Source organism: Budorcas taxicolor, chromosome 2 (assembly GCF_023091745.1).
Source record: "Budorcas taxicolor isolate Tak-1 chromosome 2, Takin1.1, whole genome shotgun sequence".
Classification (NCBI taxonomy): domain Eukaryota; kingdom Metazoa; phylum Chordata; class Mammalia; order Artiodactyla; family Bovidae; genus Budorcas; species Budorcas taxicolor.
Window position 1 is genome coordinate 6,461,928 of NC_068911.1, and position 23,750 is coordinate 6,485,677.

Below are 23,750 nucleotides of genomic sequence, written 5' to 3' on the forward strand. Positions count from 1 at the left end.
AGAGTTTCTTTTTGAGTTGATGGAATGTTCTTAAACTGTTGGCATTATGGATACACAGCTCTGTAACTATACTAAAAGTCATTGAATTGTATACTTCAAATGGGTGAATTATATGATATGTAACCTACATCTCAATAAAGCTATTTAAAAAGGGACACCATCGAGGAGAGATTCAGAATGATTCCAGTTGCTTTTTTCTGTCCTTGGTCACTTGGCTGGGCTCTGGCTGTACTAGATACTGGATTCTTTATGAAATACTGTGTAGCAGAAAGAAAACATTATTATTTTGCTAGCTGTTGCCAGAGTGTCTTTGGGGAACCAGATGTCTTTCCTTTGGAATAAACCTTCCTAATTTACTGGAGGATCCTTTGAGATTCCATTTCCAAACCTGGAAACCGCTCTTTGTTGAGAATTTGAGGACAAGGAAGAACTGAGAAAGGAGGTGTTTCTGCAAAAAGGTGGAAGACTGGGAAGCCTTTAGACCAAAATGACTGAGAGACTCGAGGAAAAAGCAGCCTGATACTCAGCATTAGATTACCTACTGAATCATACTGTGATATAAATGTCCCTTACAATTAGCCCTGAATCAGCAGTAATGATTTCTGTGTTATATTGAGGATTATGAATTTTTAAAAGTAGTCATATAATCTTCCAAAAGAGTATAGCCAAGTGTTTGAATACGTCAAATCTACATATCAAAGGACCCTGGGTTATGTATGTGTGAAAAGCCAGTGTTTCTGAATAAGACCTATGCTGAGGGACTGGGGGCATTTTTGGTTACAGGACTTCGAAGGTGGGGGGAGCAGAGGACGTGGACGGAAAGAGGAGGAGACCCATTGAGACAGGAAAGAGGACTGTCCTCAGCAACAGGAATGCCAGCTCAGTGGTCAGTATTTATTGTGCAGGACAGGGAAAGGCGCTGTCTTATGGAGGCTTCTGCTGGCCAACTCTGGAAACAAGCCTGTGAAAGCTGTGATGCTGACACCAGGGAATTCTCGTGAGAAGGCACGACAGGACTCTCCAAGGAAAAGCTTCGGACACCAGGTCTCACCGCCCACCCCACCACGGCTCCTGGATTCGCAGCCACAGCCTTTAATTTGCCATGGAGATAAACCCCCACTCACTGGATGTCTGGACCAAGAGCTGATCACAGGGTTTCCTTCACAGGGGAGCCAGGTGTCTTCATAACTCTGCAGAAGCTGAGACTTTTTCTAAGTGGGAAGAGACCTAAATGGAAGGGCAGGAGGTAAAATGGGCTGAGCACTCTGGCCCTGATTCATTGGAAGGAACCATCCAGCTGTTGGGTGGTCAGGACACATTTGCTGAGAACCTGCTTTTCTATTTTATAGCTTATGGGGGCGTTGTGCTCCCCAGAGGGTGAGGGACCTTCAGGATCCATACATCAGGGGCGGGCAGAAAGAGGGACCTCAGAGCCCCTCTCGCCTGCTTCTCCGGGCCGTCCTCTTATTTCTACCACTGGGAAATTATCAGTGGGTGCCTTGCGTCTTTTGGCACTCTCTGAAGTCGGGGAGTAATTAGAAGAGGGGGATTTGTGCCTCCAGATCCTCCACCATCTCCCCAGGCCCAGGAGGACAAGCTCCAAAAGCGTGAACAAGAGACAGAGCCCCGTGACCCCAAACATGGTCTTCAAGAAGATGGTCTTCTCAGAGGGGCGAGAGAGGTAACAGTTGGTACTACCAAGGCAGGGCTCTAGACGACACACAAAGGAGCTGGGTATCCTGAACCCGTACAGGTGGTACTGGCCCCCCAAGGCTGCCCCCTCAAGGGCCAGTCGCACCCCGAGCTGTGCCACGTAGGCCCAGAGCAGCCTGGAGCTGCCAGCCCCTGAGGCCTCTCCGCCCTTCTCCCCTGGGCGGCTCAGCGTCTCCTCTTCCGTCTTCACCTTTTCCGACGCCTCCCAGTGCCAGATGACGTGATACAGAATGAAACCCACGTAGAGGGCGCTGGGCACAGCCACCAGCGTGACCTGGAAGGCCCAGAAGCGCAGGGGGGAGAGGGGGTGGAAGGCATCGTAGCACACGGCCTTGCAGCCCGCCTGCTGGGTGTGACACACGAACTCGCTCTGCTCCTCACCGCCGCCGAAGACCCCCGTCCCGCCGGCGGCCAGCAGCACCAGGCGGAGCCCCAGGAGCGCGGGAAGCAGGAGGCGGCCCACGGGGGTGGGGTGCCGGCTCTCCTCCGCGGCCACCCGCCTCAGGAAGCTGCCGCACATCCTGTTAGGAAGCAGAGGCAGCGGTGAGCGTCGGTGCGCTGCGCGCCGGCCCCCTCTTCACTCCCGATCCAAGGATGGGTAGGGCAGGCTTGCTTGCTCCGCCCCGAGAACCTGGTTGATCAGATACCACGACCTGACTGCACCTCTTTATAGTTACGGAGTCATCTCTCTAAAATACTAATAGGGAGTGGGTGTGGCTGTGGCTTTCTCTTCTCGCCCCTTCCAGTGCTGCTGGGAATTCCGGTGAGAAGCCACGACAGGACTCTCCAAGGAAAAGCTTCGGACGCCAGTCCCGCCCCCCACCCCCCACCATGGCTCTTGGATTCGCAGCCACAGCCTTTAATTTGCCATGGAGATAAACCCCCACTCACTGGATGTCTGGACCAAGAGCTGATCATAGGGTTTCCTTCACAGGGGAGCCAGGTATCCATAACTCTGCAGAAGCTGAGACTTTCTAAGTGGGAAGAGACCTAAACGGAAGGGCTGGAGGGCAAAAGAACTCTGGACCTGCAGAAAAGAACTCTGGACCTGCAGGGAAAGCAGAGCCTGTCTTTGTCTCTCTCTTTCCCTCCCTTCCTCTCTAGCTTCTCAAAGGCTGAATAGTCGGAGTCCTCTGAAAACCCCTGCCTCCCCAGGCCCCGGTGCTCACAGGCTGTAGCCTCTGCTCCACTGACAGTGGGGAGACCGAGATGAGGTTAGGTCGGGGAGGGGGGCGGGGGTCAGTGGGGGTCCAGTGAACAGAGTGAGTGTTGAGGTTTGTCTGCTCTGATGTTCCAAGCAGCTTAGGAAAGGAGAACACTTGGCGGAAGACCCGGCAGAATCTACCAGTTAAATGTCACGGGGTTTGGGCCAAAGCCAGAGCTGGCTGGACAAAATTCGAAACTCGACCCTGCCTTGTCATTGCTCCTTGGGCTTGTATCTCCTTCGTGGTGAGACGTGACTGGAGTCGAGGACAGGCTGCAGAACTCCTTCAGTTCTCGGGACAGAATGCCATCACACCGTGAGGCCAGCTTGCCGCCTTTCGTCTCTGTCCTCTCAGCAGCCCTCAACATCTAACTGCTCTTCCTAACTCTCCTCCATCAGCCCAAACTCTCACACACCTGGTTCCCCTGACTCACAGAAGACCATGCGAAGCTCTTATTCCAGAGAAAATAGAGACTGTAACATGAAACCCTGCAGCTACTTATCTTCACAGTCACGTCCTGCTGTAGCAATCTTCGAGAAACAAGTGTCTTTCCACTTGTCCAAGGCAACCCTCCCTTTCAAATCTGTGTCCCTGGGGCACTCCTTCCAGCTTCTTCGAGGATTTGACCCCCAAATTACCTTTCCTGTAATTCTGACCATCCTTGTTTCCTCTCTGACTTTGAACTGGCTTCAGTTTCTTCCAGTTAAATCCAATATTAGTAACCTGAATTTCTAAGTTAATATGGCAACAAGCGCAACATGCCTAATTGCTCTCCTACCAGCTATTATAATACCCAGGGAGATGCGCAAAACAATCTTAAATGATTATTCGTGTTATAAACTATAGATAAGAATGGGCCATATGCCAGAACCTAGGGAGAATGGTCACTTCTGTGCAATCAAAAGAGACATTGAGATGCCTCCAAGACACAGTTCTGAGGGCTTCACTTGACCAAAGAATTATGTCACCATCCACCAACTGTGCAAAGCCATATTTTGAGCCACTCAGAACCCAAGTTTGAACCTCTGCCTGCCCCCTCAGTCCCTGTCTTCCTTCTTCATCACAGACTGTGAAAACTCCGAGCATATCAGGCTGCTGAAAATTCTTTTCGGTAAAAGGGGGTTAAAATTTTAAAAGAAATTTATTCCAGTCTCTAGAAAGATGCGAAACTGGTCCCATGATTAAGGATGGCAGATTGAAGATAAAAGGTTATCCTCTCTCATCCCTAACACTCCTCGAAAATGAGAGTAAATGGATCTTTATGAGTGCACCCACTACAAAGAGAGTAGAAGAGCATCAGATTGGTCCTTGAAGGCAATAGGAAAGATTCTGGAGAAAACTAAGTCAGCATGCTAGAAAGCACCCTGGATAATCCTTTCAGAATTCAGAGGAAGAAGATGAATAAATAAAAATAATAAAAGGTACATAGATATGGATCAGAAGCAACAGAACTGGACATGGAACAACAGACTAGTTCCAAATAGGAAAAGGAGTGCGTCAAGGCTGTATATTGTCACCCTGCTTATTTCACTTCTATGCAGAGTACATCATGAGAAATGCTGGGCTGGATGAAGCACAAGCTGGAGTCAAGATTGCCAGGAGAAATATCAATAACCTCAGATATGCAGATGACACCACCCTTATGGCAGAAAGTGAAGAAGAACTAAAAAGCCTCTTGATGAAAGTGAAAGAGGAGAGTGAAAACATTGGCTTAAAGCTCAACATTCAGAAAACTAAGATCATGGCATCCGGTCCCATCACTTCATGGCAGATAGATGGGGAAACAGTGGAAATAGTGGCTGACTTTATTTTTCTGGACTCCAAAATCACTGCAGATGGTGATTGCAGCCATGAAATTAAAAGACGCTTACTCCTTGGAAGGAAAGTTATGACCAACCTAGACAGCATATTCAAAAGCAGAGAGATTACTTTGCCAACAAAGGTCTGTCTAGACAAGGCTATGGTTTTTCCAGTGGTCGTGTATGGATGTGAAAGTTGGACTAAAAAGAAAGCTGAGTGCCAAAGAATTGATGCTTTTGAACTGTGGTGTTGGAGAAGACTCTTGAGAGTCCCTTGGACTGCAAGGAGATCCAACCAGTCCATCCTAAAGGAGATCAGTCCTGGGTGTTCATTGGAAGGACTGATGTTGAAGCTGAAACTCCAATACTGCCACTTGATGCGAAGAGCTGACTCATTGGAAAAGACCCTGACGCTGGGAAAGATTGAGGGCAGGAAGAGAAGGGGACAACAGAGGATGAGATGGTTGGATGGCATCATCGACTCGGTGGACATGGGTTTGGGTTGACTCCGGGAGTTGGTGATGCTGTGGTTCATGGGGTTGCAAAGAGTCAGACACAACTGAGCAACTGAACTGAAAATCTGTTTATAATTTGGAAATCAAGACAACAATAAAGTCGCTAGATGTATTAGATGGGAAAGCTTAGTGGAAGCTTTCCTTAGAAAGGAGTGATTTCTCCATAAATGTTTCAGTTTTGTTTGGTGACTGAGCTCCACAGCGGACCAAAAGAGAGGTCAAGTTTCAAGGTTGGTCCTGGGTTTCTCAGCCTCAGCACTGTTGACATTTGGGGCCTGTGTCTTTAATGTGCGGCCTGTCAAAGGAGAGCTGGCCCATGAGCTGTAAGACCTTTAGCAGCGCCCCTGACTTCTTCTGTCCACTAGATGCCAGCAGTGCACACACACAACCCACAATGGTCTCCAGTCATTACTAAGTGTCCCCTGGGGTGCAAATCACTCCCGGCTGAACCACTGCCTTCAGGTAGCACTGATCCATCACCTGTCCACTCTTGGCTTCAGTTACCAGCTTGTAAAGCAAGACATCTGTACCAGAGCATCTCCAAGGGCTTTTGCAGGGCAGATCATCGGCCCATTTCCAGGTCACCCTCCTGTGACGATGCCTCCAGCCCCTCCCACTACTGAGTTCAAAGGGTCCCAGCACTTGCAGGGGTGGGCAGCACTGAGCTCTAAGGGTTGCTGCCTTATCTCTCCCGGCAAGTCACCAGGCTAAAGGCTAATTTAGTAAACTCTCAACCTCGTCTCATTTCAAAGTGCAGCTCCAAACACACATCTCCCCAGCAGACCTGGGATTTAACATCTCCCCAGCAGACCTGGGATTTAACATCTCCCCAGCAGACCTGGGATTGTTCCAAGCGTCAGGAGTTTGAGTGGTTTCCAGAAGCCCTGTCTCTGTTCTTCTCTCTCGCCCATGCCCACCCCAGAGCTGTAGCCAGAGACCCAGATGTTCTCTGGGAGGCTCTCAGAACTGAGCTGAGGTCTCCAGGTTTCCGCACAGAAGGAGAGAACAGGAAAAAGCAGGACAAGAGGGCTTGCTTGAGAACCTCTGGTTTGGAGCACCCTTCCGTGTCCTTTACGCCACGGCTGTTACCACCAGCACAGGGCTTATTCCACATGCATTCCAGGGCCTAGAGGGTGTAGGCAGTAAATATCCTGCCCCATCTTCCTAAGTCTGCAGATCAGGGGAAGTTTCTGATAAACTGGAGCCCAAATATAGCCATCCCTCCTCCCCTCCTTTCCTGGGACCCCCTGCTTTCCCCATCTATTCCAGCCATCCCCTGCCCACCCCTCTCATTCTCTGAGACCCTCTCCCTCTTCCCAGAAACATATCTTTGCCCACAGTGGGTCAGAGACCCCAGGCCAAACTATGGGACCCAGGGAGCTGAGGGCTCAGCACTGTTGAGACAGCTCGAGAGAACACTCTGTTTCTGGAAGGGGAAAAATAGTTGGCAAATCAATTTATTCAAGAGGGGGTTGGCAGGATCTAAACCCTGTCAAGATATTAGAAGTAGTTCCTATGAGCTCAAGAGTTGGGAGAAAGAGGAAAGCCCAGAGTTTGAGGAGATTTTCAAATATATAAACATATTTTTTTAATTCCATCATGATTTTGTCAAGAATTTTTCTGAGCATCTCTTTTTTTGTGGGGGGAGAAAAATTCCAGGATTCCACAGGTGGCAGAAGCCACCTCTGGAGGGAGTTAAGACTCAACATGGCCGTGAGGGAAAGATGTCCACTGAGGCCAGTGCTGGGCCCAGCCCCCTGCCACCAGCTCACCCCACCTGGCCTTGAAAACATTCTAGATCTTTTGCTAAAGGGTGGTTAAGGGTGCAGCAGCCCTGGCATCACCAGGTATGCAGAACCTCAGGCCACATCCCAGGCTTAGCGAGTCAAGTCTGAATGTTAATGATATCCCAGAGTGGGTGTGTGCATTAGAATTGCAACTGTGCAGCCCAGAGCCTAGGGTGGCCCCCTCCGCCACCCTAGGCCCTGGGCCAGCCCAGCCTTGTGCTGCCCCAGCACTCACCTGGCAGCTTGAAGCCAAAGCACCCGCAGCAGAGGAAAGAGGCAGACAGAAGTGTCCTCAGGGCCGAGCCTGCAGGGTCCTCGCTCTCCCCCAGGCCCTGCCTCCCTCCACCACCCACTCCTTCCCCCACCCCTTGTCATTCCTGGCAGCCTTATGCAGGGTCAAAGAAATGCAGCCAGAGGCACAGGCAGCCCAGCTGCTAAAGAATGGACTCCGGAGAACAACCCTCTGTTGTCGAGGGTCAGGGGTACATCGTCTACGTGAACTGAAACGGGGAGATCATCCGAAAGGAGGCAGAGGCTTTGGCATCTTTTCAGTGCAGGGGCTGGCAGGCAACAACAGAGAGCATTCGCTAGGGTTGTCTTGGCTGGGAGAAATAGCACAGGCCTCCCCCATAGCCCGATGGGCATCTGCCTGCTCCTCGTCCTCTCAGCAGCTCAGGGAGCCCAAACCCTGGGAGAATTCCAACACCCGAGTTCCAGATACCGCGCCTGTGGAGATGCGGGCATTGTGCCACTATTTTCTAGCATTTAATATTATTACAAAGAACTTCAAGTCCAGCTTGATAATCTTCACCTTTTAAGTCATTTGATCTTTTTACAGTTTGCCAGATGAATTTTTTTTGTGTGTGGGGGGTGCCCACACTGCATGGTTTTCGGGATCTCAGTTCCCCAACCAGGGATTGAACCCTCTGCAGTGAGAGCATGGCAGCCTAACCACTAGACCGCCAGAGAATTCTCAAATGAATGTTTTACTTTGGAAGCCTGTTCACTCTTCCAGGGGATACTATTCAGCAGGACTTCAGAAACCTCTCACTGGCTCTCTTCTGTTCACATCTGGTCCACAGGAAATACTGATGCATCTCTAGGGCCCAAAGACTCTGGGCACATAGGCCATATCCAGCGCAACCACACTGCCTTCCGTTCGTCTGCTGGACATCCTGTCTCTTGCCTCTCTGATTTATCAGTCTGGGGCCCACACATTGGATTCTCACTGGGCATGAGATGCAGGCGGGAGGGAGCATCCTCTCCCAGCCCTTTCCATTGGGAAGAACTAAAAGCACATCTCTTTCCCAAGTAGCTTCCCTCCAGGGACTTCCCTCGTGGCCCAGTGGTTAACACTCTGTGCTTCTACTGCAGGGGCTGCAGGTTCAGTCCCTGGCTGGGGAACTGCTAAGATCCCACATGCCTCGCAGTGTGGCCAAAATAAAAATTTAAACTGAAGATAACAACAACAAAAACAAAGTAGCTTCTCTCCAGAATTAGCCCTCTTTGCCTTTAATTTCCAACAATTCAGCCAAACTTAGATGTGGGCATAGAGTTTGAGTGACATAACTGCTGTTCATTTGGTTTCCCTTTGAAATACTGCATCACAGACTAGCAATCTCTTTAGAATGTCCTACATATTATATTTTCCAAAACATTGCATCTTGAAATCCCAGTCTGAATTTCCAATATCTTCTTACACCAACATTTATTCAGTGCATAATAAGTGATGGATATTATAAGTGCTAAATGGTTATTAACTCATACTTCATAACAACTTTATGAAGTACATACTATTACTACCCTCTTATAGGGGAGAGAAATAAAGAACTGAGAAGTTAAGTAACTTATAAAAGGTCAGCCAACTAGTGAATGGAGAAGCTGGGATTTGGATAAGCAATCTGGCTGTAGATAGCAAACCCCTAAACTCTACTATGCTGCTAGCCTGCTCATATTTCAAATTACCAGCCTTTAAAGACCTGTAGATGAGAGTGAAAGAGGAGAGTGAAAAAGTTGGCTTAAAGCTCAACGTTCAGAAAACGAAGATCATGGCATCTGGTCCCATCACTTCATGGAAATAGATGGGGAAACAGTGGAAACAGTGTCAGACTTTATTTTTTGGGGCTCCAAAATCACTGCAGATGGTGACTGCAGCCATGAAATTAAAAGACGCTTACTCCTTGGAAGAAAAGTTATGACCAACCTAGATAGCATATTCAAAAGCAGAGACATTACTTTGCCAACAAAGGTCCGTCTAGTCAAGGCTATGGTTTTTCCAGTGGTCATGTATGGATGCGAGAATTGGACTGTGAAGAAAGCTGAGCGCTGAAGAATTGATGCTTTTGAACTGAGGTGTTGGAGAAGACTCTTGAGAGTCCCTTGGACTGCAAGGAGATCCAAGCAGTCCATTCTAAAAGAGATCAGCCCTGGGATTTCTTTGGAAGGAATGATGCTGGAGCTAAAACTCCAATACTTCGGCCACCTCATGCGAAGAGTTGACTCATTGGAAAAAACTCTGATGCTGGGAGGGATTGGGGGCAGGAGGAGAAGGGGACGACCGAGGACGAGATGGCTGGATGGCATCACGGACTCGATGGACGCGAGTCTGAGTGAACTCCGGGAGGTGGTGATGCACAGGGAGGCCTGGCGTGATGCACAGGGAGGCCTGGCGTGCTGCGATTCATGGGGTCGCAAAGAGTCGGACACGACTGAGCGACTGAACTGAACTTAACTGAACTGAAAGACCTATTAATGGGAAAGCCACTATAATTTCATATCCTCATGAAAATAAAAATCCTCCGCTTACATTTTCCACATCTGAATGACTAATTCTGCCACCCACCCTGGGTCCCAACCAAAACCTTTGATGTCATCACCGACAGCTTCTCCTGCATTGAGCACATCTTATTAGTCTACCGGTTGTGCAGATTCTGTCCCTTGAATTAAGAAGATGCCTTAGTTCAAGACTGAATTACTGACATGGCTTCTGCTTTCAGAATTGTCTACCCCTAATCCATGCTCAGCATTGCAGACGGAATATTTAACTCAATTCTTATTTAAATTTAACAACATCTTTACCGGTTTCTCTGCTCCGGTTGCTTCTTGAATATCATAACTTCCTTCTGGATTAAATCTTATTCTCCTTTTACGTGTGTGTGTGTGTGTGTGTGTGTGTGTGTGTGTGTGTGTGTGTGTGTTCATCTTAACTATTTTGTGTTCAGTTCAATCATGTGGAATATATTTGCATTATGGTTCAGTGGATTTCCAAGACTCTTTCATCTCCCAAAACTGGAATTTTGTCCCCATTTCGCCCTCCCGACGCCATTCTGTTTTCTATTCCTATGAATTTGACTGCTTTAGACGCTTCCCATCAGTAGAACCCTACAGCATTTGTGACTGGCTTATTTTCAGTTCAGTTCAGTTCAGTTGCTCAGTCATGTCCAACTCTTTGCGACCCCATGAACCGCAGCACGCCAGGCCTCCCTGTCCATCACCAACTCCCAGAGTCCACCCAAACCCATGTCCATTGAGTCAGTGATACCATCCAACCATCTCATCCTCTGTCATCCCCTTCTCCCCCTGCCCTCAATCTTTCCCAGCATCAGGGTCTTTTCAAATGAGTCAGCTCTTTGTATCAGGTGGCCAAAGTATTGGAGTTTCAGCTTCAACATCAGTCCTTCCAATGAATATTCAGGACTGATCTCCTTTAGAATGGACTGGGTGGATCTCCTTGCAGTCCAAGGGACTCTCAAGAGTCTTCTACAACACCAGAGTTCAAAAGCATCAATTCTTCGGTGCTCAGCTTTCTTTATAGTCCAACTCTCTGTCTTCCAGGTCCATTCATGTTGTAACATCTATCAGAACTTCAGTCCTTTCTAAGGTTGGATGGTATTCCACTGTATGTATTTATGTGCGACATTTTGTTTATCCATTCATCCATTGATGGATTGTTGGGTTGTTTCCACTTCTTGGTTATTGTGAGTAGTGCTGCTATGAACATCAGTTCAGTTCAGTCGCTCAGTCGTGTCCGACACTTTGCAACGCAATGAATCGCAGCACGCCAGGCCTGCCTGTCCATCACCATCTCCCAGAGTTCACTCAGACTCGCGTCCATAGAGTCAGTGACGCCATCCAGCCATCTCATCCTCTGTCGTTCCCTTCTTCTCCTGCCCCCAATCCTTCCCAGCATCAAAATCTTTTCCAATGAGTCAACTCTTCGCATGAGGTGGCCAAAGTACTGGAGTTTCAGCTTTAGCATCATTCCTTCCAAAGAAATCCCAGGGCTGATCTCCTTCAGAATGGACTGGTTGGATCTCCTTGCAGTCCAAGGGACTCTCAAGAGTGTTCTCCTACACCACAGTTCAAAAGCATCAATTCTTCGGCACTCAGCCTTCTTCACAGTCCAACTCTCACATCCATACATGACTACTGGAAAAATCATAGTCTTGACTAGATGGACCTTAGTTGGCAAAGTAATGTCTCTGCTTTTGAATATGCCGTCTAGGTTGGTCATAACTTTTCTTCCAAGGAGTAAGCATCTTTTAATTTCATGGCTGCAATCACCATCTGCAGTGATTTTGGAGCCCCAAAAAATAAAGTCTGACACTGTTTCCACTGTTTCCCCATCTATTTCCATGAAGTGATGGGACCAGATGCCATGATCTTCGTTTTCTGAATGTTGAGCTTTAAGCCAACTTTTTCACTCTCGTCTTTCACTTTCACTAAGAGGCTTTTTAGTTCCTCTTCACTTTCTGCCATAAGGGTGGTGTCATCTGCATATCTGAGGTTATTGATATTTCTCCCGGCAATCTTGATTCCAGCTTGTGCTTCTTCCAGCCCAGTGTTTCTCATGATGTACTCTGCATAGAAGGTAAATAAGCAGGGTGACAATATACAGCCTTGACATACTCCTTTTCCTATTTGGAACCAGTCTGTTGTTCCATATCCAGTTCTAACTGTTGCTTCCTGGCCTGCATAAAGATTTCTCAAGAGGTAGGTTAGGTGGTCTGGCATTCCCATCTCTTTCAGAATTTTCCACAGTTTATTGTGATCCACACAGTCAAAGGCTTTGGCATAGTCAATAAAGCAGAAATAGATGTTTTTCTGGAACTCTCTTGCTTTTTTGAAGATCCAGCGGATGTTGACAATTTGATCTCTGGTTCCTCTGCCTTTTCTAAAACCAGTTTGAACATCTGGAAGTTCACGGTTCACATATTGCTGAAGCCTGGGTTGGAGAAGTTTGAGCATTACTTTACTAGCTTGTGAGATGAATGCAATTGTGTGGTAGTTTGAGCATTCTTTGGCATTGCCTTTCTTTGGGATTGGAATGAAAACTGACCTTTTCCAGTCCTGTGGCCACTGCTGAGTTTTCCAAATTTGCTGGCATATTGAGTGCAGCACTTTCACAGCATCATCTTTCAGGATTTGAAATAGCTCTACTGGAATTCCATCACCTCCACTAGCTTTGTTCGTAGTGATGCTTTCTAAGGCCCACTTGACTTCACATTCCAAGATGTCTGGTTCTAGATGATTGATCACACCATCGTGATTATCCGGGTCATGAAGATCCTTTTTGTACAGTTCTTCTGTGTATTCTTGCCACCTCTTCTTAATATCTTATGCTTCTGTTAGATCCATACCATTTCTGTCCTTTATTGAGCCCATCTTTGCATGAAATGTTCCCTTGATATCTCTAATTTCCTTGAAGAGATCTCTAGTCTTTCCCATTCTGTTGTTTTCCTCTATTTCTTTGCATTGATCGCTGAAGAAGGCTTTCTTATCTCTTCTTGCTATTCTTTGGAACTCTGCATTCAGATGCTTATATCTTTCCTTTTCTCCTTGGCTTTTCGCTTCTCTTCTTTTCACAGCTATTTGTAAGGCCTCCCCAGACAGCCATTTTGCTTTTTTGCATTTCTTTTCCACGGGGATGGTCTTGATCCCTGTCTCCTGTACAATGTCACGAACATAGGTGTGCTAAATTTTTTTCTTCTTGAAGTACAACCTTTGGTAGCTCTACCAGGGAACTGTTTAGGGTTAAACTCTTTCCTTTCTTCCTTTTTTTATTGAAGTATAGTTGCTGTACATTATTATATGTTTCAGGTGTATAACATAGGGGCCTTGAAGCCAGGAATTCAAGAGTTCCCTCCTTTTCCAGACTTTATAGACTGACTTTGGTAAGTCTATAGATTTACTTTATAGACTTCACCTGTAGAGAGAGCATGGCAGAGTATGCCATGACCCCGTGTTGCATACAGGCCAGGAGGAGAAAAATCAGGGTATGTTTTGTAAGATTCTTATACTGTGTGTGATGGTCTGATATCCCTTGCAGGTAAACTGCAATAAGGTGAAAATGTAAAATGTACAGTATTATACAGTCAAGAAAGGATTGTAGCTAATGGGCAACCAAGGAGACAAAATAGAATAATAAACATATGATTCATCCAAAAGAAGGCAGAAGAGGAGAGAAAGGAAACAAATAAAGCAGATGAGACAAATAGCAAACAGATGGCAACATGGGAGGTTTGAATTTAACCATGTGAATAACCACATGAGGTGTAAATGGTCAAGCCACTTCAATTTACAGGCAGAGAGACAGACTGAGTAAAGCAAGGCCTACTCATATGCTAAGTGCAAATAACCCACTTTTTAACTTTCTTTCTTATTTGTGGCCGTGCTGGGCCTCCGCTGCCGTGTAGGCTTTTCTCCAGTTGCAGCGAGTGGGGGCTGCTCTCGAGTTGCGGTTGCTCGGGTTTCTCACCGCAGTGGCTGCCCTTGTGGCGGTGCACAGCCTCAGCTGCTCTGCGGCAGGCGAGAACGTCCTGGATCAGGGATCGAACCCGGGTCTCCTGCACTGGCAGGCAGATTCTTTACCTCTGAGCCACGAGGGAAGTCCTTAACCCACTTTTTAATTTCACATGTGAATTAGAAGTAAAAGGATGGAAACATATACTATGCTAACACAAAGCAAAAGAAATCCAGGGGGGCGTTATTAATATCAATTAATATTAATGGTAATAGCAAAAATATTACCAGGGATAAAGTGGCCATTCCATTATTATAAAGGGACCAGTTCATCAAACCCTAAACATTTACACTCCTAATAACAGTTAGGTGACTAGCAAGGAAACCAAGGTCCAGACAGTTTGAATCACTTGTGAAGGTCACTCAGGCAGCGAGTGGAAGAGGCAGCGTGGGAACCAAGGGTGGCTCTAGAGTCTGACGTCCCCCTCCGCTAAGCTGTGTCTCAAGAAGGAGCCTCTGCGTCAGGGGCCTTCAGCTCGTCTTTGCTGATGGCATGCGGTCACCTCCTGGGAAAATCAGAACTGGAAGCCCACCTTTCGGGGCCTCGCAAATGGTCCAGACCCAGTGACCAAAGTCCTTGTCTAACTGAAGAGGGGGTGGAAGGTGGGGAGAAACACAGGACTCGGGGAACAGGCACACTTTTCAAAGTTGCCTGGATTTCTCCTGATTCCTCAATGGCTCCATTTATAAATGTCCACAGTGCCCCGGGCAGTGTGGGTATCAGGGGAGGAGGTTAAGGTTGGTGCTGGAGGTTGGGGGAGGGGGCTTCTGCCCAATTCTTTCTAAGCTTCTGACAGGACCCTAAAGCACCAAGACAAACTCCTCTTTCACAGTAAGTTCTGAGGATTGGTGCCAGGAAGGCAGCCCCCAGGGGTGCCGAGAAGTCATCCCCCTTCTTTATTCCACCAGACAAGGCCTTCTTTGTCTCCCTCCTCCCACCAGATGAGACCGGCCTCCTCCCACAGCTGTATGTTGACGAAATGTGCCAAGCCCTGGAGCAGCAGGGTGCCCGGGGTGCAGGGGTCACCCAAGGGTGGAGGGCAGAGGGAGGCCTGGCCTCTCTGCCCCCTCCCAGTGGTGGGAGGAGAAAGCTTTCTTCTCTCTCTCTCTCCCTCCCTCCCTCTCTCCACAGCTGGATGGACCTGTCTGCTTGGGGGGGAGAGTGAGAGAGACCACCAGGAACGAGGGTGGAGGGGGAGTCAGGAGAAGAAAAGAATCGTATTCCACGGCGCCAGGCCTGGGAGACTACGTGACCTAGAGAGAAGACAGATGGGCTGGTCCTGGGAAGGTGTATATAATCTCTGGGACATAGAAGGTACCACGCAGGTACGAGGTGGAGTTCCCAGGGTGACGAGGATGAAGGGAGATCCCAGGTGTGGAGAGCAACCTGTCTAAACCCAAGATTCCTGAATGTCTTGTGATGAGATTCATGTGACTGGTGAGGCAATTGAATAAGAACATAGAAAAGTAATAACCATCAGCTCCATTAAAAATAAAAAGGTGTGTGAGAAAATAAAATGATTATAGCTCACTACGCAGCAGAGCTGTGAATGTATTAACAGTCATAATAATGAAAATAATCAAGATCTAGCCTAAGTTCTCATATAAGGTTTTTTTTTTCATATAAGGTATTTTATTGGGGAGATGGATGATGGGAAATGGAGGTGTGTGGTGAAGGCTAGGAAAGGATGAAGGAGAATCATCATTTTCCAGGATGTTGACTTAATAATGAAACGTCAAGAAAGCATTGAGAGACAAGGAGGTGAATGTCTTCAAAGCAACCAGCCAGAAGATACGAAAAATCACTGTGTGAAAAATAAGGGGAAAATATTTTTAAAAACCATATGACTTTGCACAAACCAAACACTGAAAAAAATACTTATGGTCTTAAGCAAAGAATTTTGACTGAAAAATAATTAACGGGAAAAGGGAAGAATTGCAAAAAGATCATGTATTTGGAAGTAACAGTGTGGACGTTTATTTAAATCAAAAAAATGTGCGGGAATTCCCCGGCAGTTCAGTGATTAGAACCCCGTGCTCTCACTGCTGTGGGCACAGGTTCAATCCCTGGTCAGAGAACTAAGATCCCACACGCCGAGGAACGACGAAGCCCCCACACAGCTACCGAGCCCCCTGCCACAACTGGAGAGTCCGTGCGCCACAACGAAAGATCTCGGGTGCCACGAATAAGACCCAACTCAGCCAAATAAATAAATGTTTTTTAAAAAGAAGAAGAAGGCCTACATCTGGATATGGTCCCTGCCCTGAGCTCCCCAGGGAGACACTGGCCTGGATAAACACTGCGGTCCTCTAGGTCTGTCTCATAGCAGTGTTTATTCTCAACCCGTACTCGGTAGACAATACATGGAAATGCCATCCTTAATAATTAGTCATGGGGGTTCCCTGGTGGTCCAGAGGTAAGACTCCGTGCTCCCAAGGCAGGGGGCCTGAGTTCAATCCCCAGTTAGGGATCTAGATCCCACATGCCACAGCTAAGAGTTTGCATACAGATACTAAAGATCCTGCGTGCTGCATGCAGACCCAATGCAGCCAAATAAAGAAAGAAATTTTTTATTTATTTATTTTAATTGGAGGCTACTTACTTTACAATATTGTAGTGGTTTTGCCATGCATTGAAACATGTATATTATCGTATGTGAAACAGACCGCCAGTCCAGGTTCATTGCATGAGACAGGGTGCTCAGGGCTGGTGCACTGAGAAATGTTTAGAATAACAATAATTAGTCATGGAAGAGGAACCAAGTAACTCAGAAGGAAATAACACAGTGAGTGATATTTCAAAGCAATATTTGTTCTGACCTTTGAACAAACGAAGTATAACATGACAGGAGGAAATTTTTAGATCAGTGAGAAGATCCAGGGCCCCCGTGAACAGGCCAGGGCTGAGGCCAATTGGAATGTGAGACCCACGCCACCTATACAACAGGAGACGCGGGCCGGGGTGCAAGGGTAGGAAACCTCAGAAGACCTGAGTCCTGGCCAGGGGTGGGGACAAGGAAAGGGCACACAGCCACTCAGACAGCCAGAGAAACTTCCTGGAGGGGTTCGGATTTCAGGGCAAGCCTAAGACAGCTTGCCAAGATGAGGCAAAAGATTGTTCCTGACCAGCCAACTGTGAGACAGCCGAGATATGAGGGCGGCAAGATGCTGACAAAGGGAAGCAACGCGAGGGCGGGGCAGGACCATCGGCAGTGACCGGGCACTGCAGGGAAGGGCGAGGGGTCCAGAGAGCCAAGTGTGGTCCTGCCGCGGCCACCTCCTGCCCACCCAGCAAAGACCCACCAATGGATTCTCCAGCAGGTGGGACCATCGTCAAGTGCAGCTGAGGATGCCTCACCCCAGGAGGAGCTCGTTGCCACAAATTACCTCCTTCTCAATAGTTTCTCGGCCCTTTTAGAAGAGCGTGTTGCTCTGTATTTGAGGGACCCCACTACAGACAGCCCGTCAAACCCGAGGAGTGCATGGGAAAACCTGCCTTTGCATGTGATGGGCTTTCTCTGTATCCTATGTTTTATTTTATGCATTAAACATTATCTTGCGAATTCTCTGGCAGTCCAGTGGTTAGGGCTCTGTGCTCTCGCTGCTGAGAGCTCAGGTTCAATCCCTCGTTGGGGAATTAATATCTACATGGAGCAGCCAAAAAAAAAAAAATTTACCTTGAAGGAAATTTTTTAATTTATTTGATCAGTCAGTAGAATCGCTCAGTCGTGTCCGACTCTTTGCGACCCCAAGAACTGTAGCCCACCAGCCTCCTCTGTCCACGGGGACAGGACTAGGCAAGAATACTGGAGTGGGTTGCCATGCCCTCAACCAGGGGAAGCTTCCCAACCCAGGGATCAAACCCAGGTCTCCCGCGTTGTGTGTGGATTCTTTACCATCTGAGCCACCAGGGAAGCCTGAGTAGACGGCATAAAAGGCTAAGAACTGCTGACCTAGAGGGACGGGTGTGCAGAGAACACAGACGGGGACTGAAAAGACACGATCAAGGAATGCGCCTCGTTCCTTGGACACTGGGCGCCCACAGGACTGTGCCCCAAAACTCTGACTCAAGCCTCCCTTTTGCACTTACCATCCCACTGCCCAACCGCTCGATCCGTTTCCACCAAGTCGGCCTCAGTGCCCCGCAAGTAGGTCTGGTGTCTTCTCATTTTGTCTTCGCTCGCGGATCCATTGATCTGTTTTCCTAAATGTTCACTGATTGTCCTCTTGCTGCCAGGCACTGCACGATGCAACTGGTCCTGGGTACACCTGTCCTGCCACCAGACACCACAGGGAAACTTGGACGCCCCTGGGAGCCACCAAGACCCCCAGGACGGGTTGTCTGCTGCGGCTGCTTCTCTGATTCACTGACCCCTGAGTCGGTGTCCAGGGAGAGAGCGGCTGCTCCCCTGAGCCTGGGCCACGTGCGCCTGTTCTGCTGCTGGGGGTGCTGCACAAGGGGCCTCTGGCTGTGCCCACTTCCCCGGTGGAAATGCTGGGGTTCCCCCAGGCATAGAAGGCCAGGAGGCAGAGCTCTGGCAGAGCAGTGGGGGTGGGTGGGGTGGGGAGGGGGTTACACCCGGGCTGGGGTCTACCCAGGCCCAGGCTTTGCCAACGGGGAGGGGTGAAGCTGGGAAGGGTGAAGCGTGGCTTGACAATACCCAGCTCCCCCTACGAACCCCGGGGTGGGGAGGTCAGAGAGGCTGGAAGGATGACACATGCCCTAGTCATCTGCCACTTGCCACACACACACCCAGCCCACTGGCATTCTTCCACACTGGGGTACCCAAAGCCCTGGTCCCCAGATCAGCCGTCTCAGCTCTCGTGTTCAGGTGGTCTGCAGACTCGCTGAGCACAGACCCTCCCAGCCAGGCCTGTGCACCCTCTTCTCTCACTCGCAGCCCTCTCTGACACCTCTCATTGGCCTGTGGATTCCCGCCCCTCCCTGGCCCCACCCCTGACCAGGCTCAAAGCCCAGCCATTCCCATAGCTACACCTGGCTCTATTCTCCATGTTGTCTGCTGCCTGCTCCAGGACCGGGGGAAGTCCAGAACCTTCCAGCTGGACGGTGAGCACGATGGTGCCTGTCCTGCTGTCCCTGCTGCTACTTCTGGGCCCTGCAGCCCCCGAGGAGACCCAGGCTGGTGAGTGGGGAAGCAGGGGTGGGTTTGGAGAAGAATGGAGGGGAGGCAATGAACTGGACAGATGGGCTCAAGAAGGGCCCCCAGGTGGCCAGGATTCTCAAGGGTACATAGGAACAGGTGTCCCAGGCTGCTCACTAGTTCAACTCACACACTTCCAAAAGCACTCAGGGAGCCTCTGGACTCAGGCAAAGTAAGACCTTAAGGAATCAGAATCGAAAACTCTTAATTTACAGGATAAACAAAACTAAGACCCAGAGATGTGGAGTGACCTGCCCAGGGTCACACAGCCCGAACCAAGCAGGAGCCACACCGGCAGAACTTCTCATCCCTTTCCTCGCTCTGACCACTGGATGGACCTGTCTGAGACTCAAGGGAGAGAGCGCGACCCCAAGGGGCAGATGTGAAGGCAGATTAACTGGAGAGATGGTTCCAGAAGAAAATTCATCTCTCACTCCACGGTTCAGATATTACTCCTCTGGGCCAGGCAGGCGGGTGACTAGGAAAGAAGCCGGCTGGAACCTGGAAGGAATAAGGGCCTATTCCAGGACAGCGAAATGAGTCTGGCTCTGGCATACAGAATTTCAGGATTATTAAACGTCACATAAAACCATGCAAGTTTAAAATCCATTACATTGCATGAGCTGCCAGAAATATGTTTTATGTTAACTTTATAACAATCAATCACCTTTAGAATGTTAATAACCCCCTACATCAAACTCTGTATCAGTCAGGGTTCTCCAGAGAAACAGAGCTAGTAGGACTCTGGAGAAAAAGACTTATTTTAAGGAATTGGCTCACATGGCTGTGGGGCTGGGCTGGCAAGTCAGACACCTGCAGGACAGGTCGGTAGGCTGGAGACCCAGAGAAGAGCTGACGCTGCTGTCTTGAGCCTGAAGGCAACCTGAGGCAGAATTTCTACTTTAGGGGATTTCAGTCTTTCCCCTTGGGTCCTTCAACTGATTAGATGAGACCCACCCACGTTATGGAGGGTAATCTGTTTTACTTGAGGTCTACTGAGCTAAACAGTCATCACATTTAGAAACTAATTAGCAAAAATAATAGTTGAACTAGGATTCTGCCGTATGACCTCCAACATGATTAACACCCGTGTAAGTTATAAAGGATGAATCAATTATGGAATCGATTGTGGGAATGCTCCCCCATCTCCCAGTCTCCACCTCACACCAAAAGGCGAGTTACAGCCCTGGGAATTCTGAGATCCATCCTGGTCTTACCCTGTACCAAGCTACTCTAGGTCATTCCCTGAGTTTTCTAGCAAATTATCCTTCTGACACTTTCTAACTACATGTATTTGTCAGGTTAGACTAGGCTATGCTCCAGTAACAAAGTTCGGGGTGGCTTAATCCATGAGATATTTATTTCTTGCTCATGTGAAGTTGAATACAGATCAGACACGTCCTCATGTAAAACTGAAGACAGATCAGGCAGTCTCCTCCATAGGATGACTCTGGGATCCAGCCTGTTTACATCTTGGGATTCTTCTGTCTCATCCTGTGGCCTCCACAGCCATCGCCTAAAGGGGGAGAGACAGATGGAGCAAACCAGCCCCTGGGGCCTTGGACCAAAAGATATCACACCCACTCACACTTCCTTTTGACAGAACTCAACCACCTGGTCCCAATACACCTACAAGGAGGCTGAGAGATACTATCTGCTTATTTGCCAAGAAGACAAGATGCAGTGAAGGCCCACAATGGGCTCTGAATTGTCATCCCCGGGACATAAGGCTGCCCCTTCTCTTGGGGGAGGCTCCAGCGGTCTGCGGCAGACAGCGGGTGGACAGAGCTGAGGAGGGGAGGCCCGGTGCCCTCCCTTCCTGGCGCCCTGCTGCCCCGCACCAGACTCACCTGCAGGGACACCCCTCCTCAAATTCCTCCTCGTCTTTCACAGGGAATTACTCTCTGAGCTTCCTCTACACCGGGCTGTCCAAGCCCCGTGAGGGCTTCCCCAGCTTCCAGGCCATTGCCTACCTCAATGACCAGCCCTTCTTCCACTACGATAGCGAAGGCAGGAGGGCCGAGCCCCTGGCGCCGTGGAGCCAGGTGGAAGGGATGGAGGACTGGGAGAAGGAGAGCGCCCTTCAGAGGGCCAGGGAGGACATCTTCATGGAGACCCTGAGCGACATCATAGACTACTACAAGGACAGAGAAGGTGAGTGGACCACGGGCTGCGGGGGTGCAGGGGCTCCGCTCAAGAGGCAGCCCCGCAACTGTGAGCGGGATGGAAGCAGGCCCTCCCAAAGGAGGATCAGGAAGCGCGAGCGGAAACACACAGTTTCTGCGTGCCTCTCCCGCATCCCACACTCACCTGCCTGCCTGCGCTCCCCATCCTCACTCCCAGGGCCGAGTCAGAACAAATCCGGGCACCACTGAGCTCTCCCTTCCACACCCCCATCCATCCAAGGCGGGTCCCTTTTTGTGTGCCAGACTCACCCTTGCCCAGGGATGTGGGGTGGAGAGTGAGGCAGCCTGCAGTGCGTCCCAGGTTCACGTGGTGGCTCCCCCAGTCACGAGCTACTCGACCATGGACACATTGCCCAGTTGCCTAGTCTTATTGCTGTTGTTTAGACCCTAAGTCCAGCCTGACCGTTTGCGACCCTCGTGGACCGTAGCCCACCAGGCTCCTCTGTCCATGGGATTTCCCAGGCAAGAATACTGGAGTGGGGTTGCCCTTTCCTTCTCCAGGGAATCTTCCCAACCCAGGGATCAAACCTATGTCTCCTGCATTGGCAGGCGAGTTCTTTACTGCTGTGCTACCAGGGAAGCCCCTGCTATCTAGGCTACTGGTGGCAGATCGTGCAAAACGAAGAGCTCTTTAGGCATAACCGATGCCTGGTTGGCCGGCTGACTTTCACGGGGCTGGGGGGAGGGCGCAGGGTCTCACACCTTTCAGGGAGCATTTGGCTGTGAGCTCCGGAATAACAAAAGTAGTGGAGCATTCTGGGGGTACGCCTACGATGGCCGGGACTTCATCAAGTTCGACAAAGAAATCCCAGCCTGGGTCCCTCTGGACCCAGCAGCTCAGAACACCAAGCGGAAGTGGGAAGCAGACGCAGTCTACGTGCAGCGGGCCAAGGCCTACCTGGAAGAGGAGTGCCCAGGCATGCTGCAGAGGTACCTGCCCTACAGCAGGACCCACCTGGACCGACGAGGTACCCGCTGCTGCCTATGCCCCGCCCTCCCTTGCCCCAACCTTCCCTTGCTCTGCTGCGAAAGACCAGGGCGACCGCAGGTGGGTGCCCAGGAGACTGTCCCAGGCAGGCCCTGCAGTCCCTTCTCCCGGTGACGCCACCGCCCAGCTTGGCCGTGGAGAGAAGGCAGGTGTGTGCAATGCCTGCCCTGCAAGGATGGAAACAGGGGTACCAGGATCGGCTGGCATGAGCTGAGGCTGACTGGAGAAGCAATGAGGAAGAGGGTCGCGGCCCTGAGCAGGGAAGGGTCGGAAGGATGATGGGGTGGATGGATGGAGCCCGAGACAGAACTAAGAGGCAGGGCTGAGACCGGGGGTGGGGGGCACAGAGCCCGTTTTGGATGTCTGGGGGGAGAGAACAGAAAAACGTTTGGCCCGTTCACAACTTCTTGACCTTGGAAGTCATACATGCTGCAAGCTGGGCGGGGAAGAGCGTGGCCACAGAGGGCCCTTGGTGCAGTGGGGAAGGGTCTCAGGAAGGGTGGCAGGGGGCCCTGGCCTTCGAGGAGAAGCCCTGCTCACCCCTGATGCCGGGGTGGGGAGCCGTGGGCAGGGAGACGCCGGGCCCTCGGCACCCACACCCTGTCCCTCCACAGAGTCTCCCTCTGTGTCGATCACCGGGCACGCGGCCCCGGGGCACAAGAGGACACTCAAGTGCCTGGCCTACGACTTCTACCCACGAAGCATCGGGCTGCACTGGACTCGGGCAGGCGACGCCAAGGAGGCTGAGTCAGGGGGCGACGTGCTCCCCAGCGGCAACGGCACTTACCAGTCCTGGGTGGTGGTGGGGGTCCCCTCTGAGGACCAAGCCCCCTACTCCTGCCACGTGGAGCACAGAAGCCTGGCCCAGCCCCTCACCGTCCCGTGGGACCCACGGCAGCAAGCCAAATAGTCACCCTTTCTGTGCCATGAGAGAGGTGGGCGCTACGAGCCGCTGTCAACATCGTGGGCCAGGCCCAGGGGACGGCAGTGGATTCCGGGTGGTGGATTTGAGAGGGAAGACTTGAATGCGGAGCGCTGAGCCGACTCACAGCCAACCATCCTTGCAAATAACCCATTATGTAATCTGCAAAATCAAATCAGCATCTTCGCCTTATAGAATGATTATTTTTAAACTGCAAAGTGCTCTAGAAATGTGAGAGTTTGTCCTGCCTCTCCGAGCACTGGATTCATCTGAAATTCTTAGTGTTTACTGGGTGTCTCACCACCATAGCATGGCCTGGACCACTGGTCCCAGGGGCACTGTTCACGCATGCCCACTGCTGATGTCCCCAGTGGTCACAAGGCCGTGGAACTCTGCAGTCTCTTTAATACAAATCCAAGCCTCTTCTGTACCTGTTTCCCCAGCAGTCCAGCTCCCGGTAGACACCACCCTTCACTCCAGCTCCCGGACCTTCCCCACACCTTGTTGGCCTGGGACCACATACTCCATCCAGGACACGGAATCGGCCCTCTTGTTCTTGGACTCCCTCCCTCCTTTTATTTTTTTTAACTGTGTCACCCACCCCCACCCACAGGTTTAAGACCCAAAGACAGAGCAGAACTTACCTGATCTTATTACCAGGCCTCGTCTGCC

General features: G+C 50.0%; 3 protein-coding genes across 3 annotated transcripts in view; 2 read left to right on the plus strand and 1 right to left on the minus strand.

The window, feature by feature from the left end:
- ZSCAN25 (zinc finger and SCAN domain containing 25) overlaps positions 1 to 23,750 on the plus strand; it is a 430,575-nt gene that overhangs the window by 342,560 nt on the left and 64,265 nt on the right. The window lies entirely within an intron of this gene.
- Positions 1,403 to 2,233, minus strand: GJC3 (gap junction protein gamma 3). Its single transcript, XM_052635510.1, has one exon. It carries the CDS (start codon positions 2,231 to 2,233, stop codon positions 1,403 to 1,405), a length of 831 nt encoding a protein of 276 aa, XP_052491470.1.
- On the plus strand, positions 18,832 to 23,066 carry AZGP1 (alpha-2-glycoprotein 1, zinc-binding). The gene is made up of 4 exons (XM_052635509.1): positions 18,832 to 18,964; positions 20,876 to 21,136; positions 21,861 to 22,136; positions 22,771 to 23,066. The coding sequence occupies exons 1-4, from the start codon at positions 18,832 to 18,834 to the stop codon at positions 23,064 to 23,066; spliced, it is 966 nt and encodes a 321-aa protein (XP_052491469.1).

Coding starts and splice junctions, on each gene's coding strand:
- GJC3 (XM_052635510.1), bottom strand. CDS start 2,233: ATGTGCGGCAGCTTCCTGAGGCGGGTGGCCGCGGAGGAGAGCCGGCAC.
- AZGP1 (XM_052635509.1), top strand. CDS start 18,832: ATGTTGTCTGCTGCCTGCTCCAGGACCGGGGGAAGTCCAGAACCTTCC. Junction 18,965..20,875: donor CCCCGAGGAGACCCAGGCTG/GTGAGTGGGGAA, acceptor CGTCTTTCACAG/GGAATTACTCTCTGAGCTTC. Junction 22,137..22,770: donor GACCCACCTGGACCGACGAG/GTACCCGCTGCT, acceptor GTCCCTCCACAG/AGTCTCCCTCTGTGTCGATC.